The sequence below is a fragment of the Phaethon aethereus genome (assembly GCF_964289735.1).
Source record: "Phaethon aethereus genome assembly, chromosome: 1".
NCBI classification, from domain to species: domain Eukaryota; kingdom Metazoa; phylum Chordata; class Aves; order Phaethontiformes; family Phaethontidae; genus Phaethon; species Phaethon aethereus.
In genome coordinates, this window is record NC_138575.1 from 93,035,745 (window position 1) to 93,044,170 (window position 8,426).

The 8,426-nt window shown below is 49.1% G+C and overlaps 1 protein-coding gene across 1 annotated transcript in view; it reads right to left on the reverse strand.

Annotated features, from left to right (window-relative positions):
• Positions 1 to 6,309, reverse strand: part of GAP43 (growth associated protein 43) — a gene marked incomplete at its 5' end in the record, with an annotated part of 58,426 nt that extends 52,117 nt beyond the window's left edge. The window contains one exon of the mRNA XM_082014073.1: positions 6,280 to 6,309. Within this exon, the coding sequence (XP_081870199.1) occupies positions 6,280 to 6,309 (30 nt within the window). The remainder of the gene's footprint in view (positions 1 to 6,279) is intronic.
• Between the last annotated feature and the right edge of the window lie 2,117 nt (positions 6,310 to 8,426).

Below are 8,426 nucleotides of genomic sequence, written 5' to 3' on the forward strand. Positions count from 1 at the left end.
CAGCCTAATGGAGGGCTGGTACCCAGCTGGAGGAGGGGAGCAGCAGCAGGAGGACTGCATGGTCAAGGGAGCAGGAGGAAGGCGAGAAGCAGAACAGATGGGGAAAGGCGACAAAATGAGTAACAGGCGGAGACAGCAGGATCAGTGTAACTCCAAAAGCACAAATTCCTTTTGTTATATTAAAAACAAATCACTATTTTCACTACGCTATTCCTCCGCTCCATGTACATATTGTAGGTTGCTACAGGCTGGATCATTATAATGGGGGTGGGGGGCTAGCACACTGGTGAACAGGAGGGAGAAAACTAAGTTGTAGCCCTACTCTCAGGCTCTGGCTCATAGCAATAAAGCCTAGGTCTGGGAAGAAAATCAATGGTTTGTGTTAAAGGAACTGAAGTGGCAAATAAACATCCCAGCAATGCAGGAGTGACTGAGGATGGATAAAGTAATGCTTTGCCTGTCTAAAGCACCTCTCACCTGAGGGCATCTGTGTATTTTTTTTTTTCCACACACTAATTATTTAGTTTCCAAATTAAAGAAGCATCTTGCAGAGACGGCCATGGCAGGCAGAGAAACTGTGCTTAGATCAAGTCAGAAAGCAGGTTAATAGCACTGCTAGGAAGAGAAAACAGCTCTCCCAAAACCCATTCCTATATACTAACTACTGGCCTGTGGTGCTTGCAACCATGAAAAGCCATGGAGTTTTACACGCACACTCAGCAGGTGATAGAGAGAGCCCTAAGGAAATATAAACACCTTCTCCACATGAGGCCATCAGAGCTCTGAGGTTACATGCCACCTCCCGGTGTGCTCAGGAGGATCTTGAAATTATAGATTAAATGAATGTGGATGAATTCCAGACTTGGACTTCAGATAATGAAAGGTGTTTCATCCAGATACCTGCCTGGTATACCCACAGCAAGGTATTCTGGTATTTCCACCAGCAAGACATGTGCACCTTCCATTAGGCCTTTCCGGATGACCGACCTCCGCTTACCAGCCCAGCATTCCCCCGTGCAGAGCTACCAGGCTATGATTATTGCCTTACAGCTGGACACTGGACCTTCAAAACTCAGATGCAGCCAGGTACAGACTTGCTGCCAAATATACCCCTGAGACTTGTCAGAGTCACAGCAAAAAGGGGAATCACACAGTGACTTCCAAAGGACATCAACACAGAGAGCTGCCATCAAAAGGTTTCCCATCCTCAGGTGTCTTTAGCCTGGAACTGTCATCAGAGCTATCGTTCACTCTCAAATTCAAATAAAGCCCTCCCTGTGTAGGGAGGAAGCCCGAAGCAACAGCAGAGATACAAGTCATTTATGTGCAGGAGGAGGGGATGAGAGAGCTGTACAGAGGGAAGGACGCATGGGCCAGCAGCGCACGGACTGAGCAAACAGCAGTCAGAAATGGACCACCACCCTGCTGGGCGCATGCAGATGTCTCAGGTTATATGCACCTGGTGCTTTTGCTTCATACTATCTCAGCCAAAAGCAGAGGCATCTTCAGGCTACGCCTGCCGTCTTGCCTGTTAATATACTCCCTCAGCATATACATGCCTGCTCCATACAGACTAGGCAGAGCCCACTTATGCCCCATGTCCTCTGCATGTGGAGCATGTGGAGCAGAGGAGAGTCATCGAGGGGAGCAGATGCCTCACAGCATCAGGCCAGCGAACCCAAGCGGGTATACACATCCTTGATTTACACCATGCAAGACTATCAGCCTGCTTTCATCTTGCAATGGTCAAAGGGCCCAGTTGCCTTCCCACCAGCACGAGAAGGCCTTGCAAATTAGCAGCTGCCAGCAGTGAGGGAATTGCTGCTCTCTGGGAAATGGGGAGAGGGAAATACAGTGTCTGTGCAGGATGGCTACTAGATCCTGGGATGGCACCACAGAATCCATGACAACTGGCCTGAAATGAGAGCAGACTTGAGAGGACACCTCTTTGCACTTTCTCCTTCTAGTCAGTCAAAGCCACACGACTGGAGGAGCGATCCCTCTCACCCCTCACCCCCGAGTGATGCCCACCCTCTCAGCATGGCATGGGCAGAGTCTGGAGCTACAGTCCATTTTCTTACCCTGAGGCAGCAGCAGCTCTGAGATCATTCAGACACCCTCAGCATTGGGCCAGGACAAGCCCTCAGACAACGTACGTCGGTTCCTCAGGCTGCACACGTGTACCCAGCCTGGCACAGGCAGGTACACGATTCAGCGCAGCCCTCTCAGCAGGGACGCCTCCACGTACTGGCGGGTACCGCCCGCCCGTTTTTTGCTGGGACTCTCATTCGGGAGCAACTGGCAATAGGCAATGTGGATCAACAGGCTGGTTTCTTTCCCGCTAAGCATTACCCCTGTCCTTCTCCCCCTGGAAACTCTGCCTGCAATTAGTTCCCGAGGAGGGGGCTTGTCTGTGCCATTAAGAAGAGTTCCATTACGCTATCTAGGAGAAATCAATGTCTCTAATAGTCAGCAAAGGCAGCAGAGGAGGACAGGGTGATGGGAGGGGTGCTCCTCTGGAGACACCCTCCTCGGGAGAAACCCCAGGGGTATCGTCCCAGGAAGAGAAAGAGTAAGGACCTGGAGTAATTAAACTTCCACGCAGCAATTGTTTACGGGAAGCAGCACAGAAACCGCGCAGAAAGGCAGAGGCAGTGGCTAGACTCTCCCCAGGTTGCAGATGAAATGCCTCTGCCCTGAAGCCAGTGGTCTGGGGTGATCCACACCAGGCTGGCAAGTGGAGGGAGGAGGGGCGTGGGTGGGCACCTTTCCTTTAAAATACCCCTTTTCCTCTCTCCACATTGGTGCTTAAAGGTAAGACCATGCCTTGCAAGTTTTGAAGCCTCTGGATTGTGCGGCATAATTAAGTTATCCTAGATGAGGTCCGAGACATTTTAATATCCTGAGGCAAGAAAACCTTAACTCTGCCTGCATCTTCCTCTCTCTCTCTTTTTCTCCATTTCCTCCTTCCCGCACACCTCTGCAGTTCCTGGAACGACAAGACAGCTCACCGGCTGGCTGTAATTGCTAGAACAGTTCCCTAATGCTTTCTCCTTCTCCAATTGCATTAAACTGCATCTTTAGAGGTACAGCCCTGTTTATTCATGCTGCTCGTGTGGAAGGGGAAAGAAATGCAGACTGCCGCTTCCCCCCTCCCTCCTTCGATTCGATGGGTGTGGCAGGTTGGAACCTTTGCAGCCGCTGGCTCGCCGGCACTGGGGTGGGGAGGAGAGGACAGATCGGGAGGGCAGCCGTCGGATATGGCTGGTGATGGATGAGACTCATCTCACCCACAAGTGGGAAACCTGCTTGCGGGTTATTGTTTAATCACTCATGCAATCCAATACTGAGCACATACCCCCAGAACGTTCATCTGTTCTACTATGCGGTGCATGCAACACTTGCATTTCTAGCCACCCACCTAACTACCCGGCTCTGCCTACTACCGACTGCATCCCTTGCTGGCAGTAAAGGTTAAGTTTAATTTTGCAGAAATTGCTTGACCCAGCCTTTTGGTTACGCCACCTTTTAGCGGAGTATTTTGTGGGCACAGATTCAGAGCTGCAATCGACTGTAGGCAGAAGTGACAACACCAAGCTATCTACATGTCTCATGGGTGGGCACAGTCAGCCAGATACTTCACTCTTCACATTGGCATTGCACCCACGAGAAAGAATAGTCTGCAAGGTACGAGTGTGTGAACATATTTGTCTTTGAGGGGTGGGAGGACAGACACATACAGGCACACCTAGACACAAATGTGAAGAGATTTCTTCCACACTCAAGCCTGTAATTTCAACATTTTGCTCTTTAGCTGCCAGAAAGGTGGGACACCAGGGGCTTCCCCTGAAAAATAATTTGAGGAGAGCTGTCTTTATTTTGGGAAGGAAACTCCTGCCTGTGCTGAAGAGCCCATTCCATCTTTTTCTCTCCATGAAAGGTCTGGGTGGGGACAGCATAAGAGCACAAGCTGAAAACCTCAGGTCTTTTTCTTCTCCAGATAAAAGCTTCCTCTGGTGTATCACCAGCTTTGCTGAGCGAACTGCTCTATTCCCAGTTCAGCAGTCGTGGTGTGTATTCAGGTATAGGAGCAGGAGTTGGGCTCTGAGCCCAGGAACATCCGCCGAATATGCACGGGCAGGCACATGCAGGTTGTACAGCTGCATAAGGATCAGAAAGCATGTGGGAACCGGGGCATGTGTGCTTGTGCATATATGTGTAGTACAGCGGCCGGAGACTGGAGATGCGTGCTGCACATGCACGCGCACAGGGGTGTGTACCATGCGGTGGATTAATGTACAGAGCAGGAAGAGAGGACGATGTGCGACCAAGATACCTGCGTGCCATGCATTTCTAAATATTTCAGAATACAAAATGACAGGAGTAAATCCAGAGAGATGTAAAGAACAGGTATATCGGAATATTATTCAGGAGCTTTAATGCCCAACCTGTGGTGGTATGGGCAAAATTATCCCCCTCCCCAAATAGCTCTCTTCTGACTCCAAAGGATCCCAGAGCTACCTACTTTATTTTAAAATTTGCTCTGCACCTCCACCCACCGCTCTGTCACTCTGCCTCCCTGTCTGCCTGCCTTCTCCTCCTCTGCTCTTTTCATCCCGTATTTGCCATCTGAACGTGCTCTGCTGGCTGGCTGCAACGTGTTCCCCCCCCAGCCATCATCACCTCCCTCCAGATTTTAGTGAATTATATCATTAATTGCAAAGCATTTGAAAAACCTGCATGGGGAAAAACACAGGATGACGCAGGGTCTCCTTCTATCCCATTCACCTGCCCCTCCCCATTATTCTACAAAATTGCTCCTTCATTTGACAACACACACATCTCCATTCAGAAACACACCTTAACCTGCATTTTGTCTCAGTACTGTGCTGTTCTACAGTAACTGGAGTTACTCACATCGGTGTGTCAGGCTGTTGCTCCAGAATACTGCAGTGCTATGTTGTAAGAGATACATAAACGTGCGCATAAAGAAAGTAACCAGTATGGTGCCGTACCTAAGACTGAGTTGACTGTTGCACTCGGAACAAGGACCAAAGCTCCTTGTCGCTACCTACAAATCCGTAATTCAGGGAAGTTTCCAAAATGCCTTACAAAGATATCTGGGGCCGGTTCTTGCCTCAAAGTTCCAACTACATAAATCCAGCATCCTCCCAAGGAAGTCCAAGAGGTTCAGCCAAAATAGGCTCTCTTAATCAGGAGCAGGTTTGGGCTTTCACACAATATAAAAGGGGGAAGGGTTAGAGGGGAACGGTCTAAGTAGCTTTATTTCAATTTCATTATCATTTTGTACATAAAAAATTTGTCACTAGCCACCACCCAAACCTTCTCATCATCCCCATTCCCTTACAGGAAAAGCCAGGTGGCACCAGTAAAGAGAGTGAACTGGTTTCCAACAGGTTCACACTGTGAGCTCCTCTTATCCCACCCGAGTTCGGAGCTAACAGAGGCGTGGTCCTCTGTCTCTTTACCAGCTGGTGCACAGTTGTCTAACTGGTTGTACTATAAGGGTATTGCAAAGAGGGTGACTCTCCCCCTCCCCTGGCTAATGCTTTTGTTATTAATCAATTGCATTTTTCACTATAGCGTAGGTTGGGAAAAAAAAAAAAGCTTCAGGTTAATTCTTGCTCAGATTGTTGTAACAAAAAAAAAAAAAAGAATGCACCTGTCCTCCGAGCCACCTCACAGCACATGCACATAAAAGCATCTCCCATTCATCGGAGCCAGGAGCAATACAGAGCGTTCTGACCAGGGATCAAGGCTCACTGGGCATCCTTTCTTTTTTTGGCATCAGATGAAGAATTGCTTCCTTTATCTCCAAGGTAGAGCCAGATCTCATGATGTTTCCTGCCAGCCGCACCCCTACCCCCCCATCTACACCCTCAGAACCACAGACAGAAGATCCGAGGCAATACATCTTCCCACTATTAAAAAATAGTAAGAATAATAGAGGGGAGATTCTGCTAGCTCCCCACATGTGGACACAGGCCACCCCCCTTTCCCCACATCACCAGCCCCAGAAAGGGGCAAAACAGTCATGTTGCAGGGTGTGAAAAGACCCTTCAGTCGCAAGATGGTAAAGAATTGCAAAAGAGAGAGACGTCTGCTGAAGGCAGATGAAATTTCTTCCCCCCCCGCCCCAGCCCCTGCCCCAGTCCCTGCCCCAGCCCCTCACACACTCAGGCAGACACGCACCCCACGGACACCCAGCAGCCTGGGAGATTTCTTAACGCAAAGAAATACAAAAATCTTCAGCTCTACCTGTTTTGTTCTTCTCATACAGCACAGCATGATCGTATTGTCCCCTTCCTTCCTTCTTCTTCCTTCCTTCTCCTCTCTCCTTTTCCTCTTCTCTCTCTTATCTCTCCCCCCCACCCTCTCCACTCCCTCCCTCCCTCCCTCCCTCTCTCTCCCTCTCGCTCTCGCTCTCACACACACACACACGCACACGGACACACACACACACACGCACACGGACACACACACACACACACACCCCAGGGCAGTTAGCAGCAACTGTAAGGTCCGCAGCTCCTGCTCGTCACACACGCACACGCTGCCTCTCCCTGCCCAGAATTGTTCACCAGCTCTCCCTGACTCGTCACCTCCCCACCCCACCCCCACCCCAGCAGCCACCCCCCCGCCCCCCCAAGTCCCTTGCCAGCCTCATGAATAATTAAAATCTCCAATCTGGACCCAATTACCCAGCGACTTTCCCACTGTAGAGAGGCGAGAGGGGAGAGGGGACACCGCAGGCTGCGGAGGGGTGGGAGGGCTGGGGTGTGTCTGGGAGGCACCGGGCGGGCGGGGGAGCCCCCAGCCCCACTCCCACCGGAGCAGCCGAAGCCCCCGGCACCCGGCCACGGCCAGGAGTGGGACTGATGCCTGAAGAAAGCGTGGGGTGGGCACGCAGGGGACAAGAGGGAGCGGGGGTATCGCCATGGCAGGCGGTACGTGCCATGCACAGGTGACATACCGTAGGTGGGAGGTGCAAGCTAAATGGGAATCGGAAAATATGTTAAAATGGCTGTTAAAAATCCCCCTCCCCAGCACACTCGCGAACATATATGTACGTGCTGCCTTCTCCATACGTGCAGGCATAAGCCCTGCGTGGTGATGTCCGGCAGCACCGCACGGGACAACTTTCTCCCTTCTTCCCTTGGTCCATCCTACAGACCTCCCAGAGGCACAGAAAATGATACTCCTGCAACAGATTTTTGCTTTTTCCAGAACAGCCTCAAAACCTACAGAAACCATCGCTTTCCCTTCCATATAGGTCTCAGTTAATTTCAGTGCCCAAGTAATTTCTACGTCTATTGATCTCTGCCCGTTACGAGGAGAGTGTGCGCGTTCACACACGCAGCCGCCCCACGCGCACGTGTGGGAACAAAAATCTATGGGTTTGCATGCATAGAAGACCATGGCGATGCGTGAGCCTGAGCAAACATTAATGCGTGTGCACACCCCCAAGCACACGTCTGGAAAGTTATAATACCCTGTTTTCTCAGGATATATTTGAGCAGGATAAGCTGTATCTGTCATTGTGAAAAAATATTCCAGACAACAGTTAAAGTATGACAATGTTGAGCATGTTAAAAATATAAAAAGACTGCTGGATTTTTAGGATAATATCTACCAAAATTCAAATTTAGCTCATTTTATTTACTCTGTCTGGGAAGCACAGTCAGATGCCGTTCTCTTTTTTAGTACTCATGTCACTACATCAACTTCTCTGCCACACCATGGAGTGCCTTCTCATTTATTTTTAATGTAAAACTTCCCGCAAAAGAGAAAAAAAAAGTTTTTAAACAGCCTTTGCTCTTTAAATATATCAAAAAACATTATTAACACAAATATTCACACACACACGTGCACTTGTACAAATAAACGTATACATACATAGATACACTTTCTGGAATACCCCTCAGTGCAGACTCCTACATAACCATATTCAGTTGCTATGACATCACTGCAGTTCCCAGTACATATTTTTCTAAGGAAAGTAAACAGCATTTCCAAGAGAATTTAGCTAGCTATCTACATCTGTAGATATGTATGTAAGTTAAGGGAAGTGCCTTTTAAGGTCAAGCAGGTATCAGTGTTAGTCCCGGTTTTACAGTCTAGAAAAGGGAAATAATGATATGATAATAACATTCAGAGAAGATACTAAACTGGGAAGAGTTGCAAACACCAGCTGACACAGAAGTAGACTAAAGGATTAAAAAACAAAAAACAGATTCATCTTCAGAAAATGCATGCAGAGAAAAAGAAGGCAAACCATGCAAACATAAAAGAAGACTGGTAAGAAGGGGAGCAGCACAAAGCAATGGGCATCGAATTCAAGGGAGGGGTGCCTGTGACATACATCACTGCTGGCAACACCATGCCAAGGCACTGAGCAGCAGTGC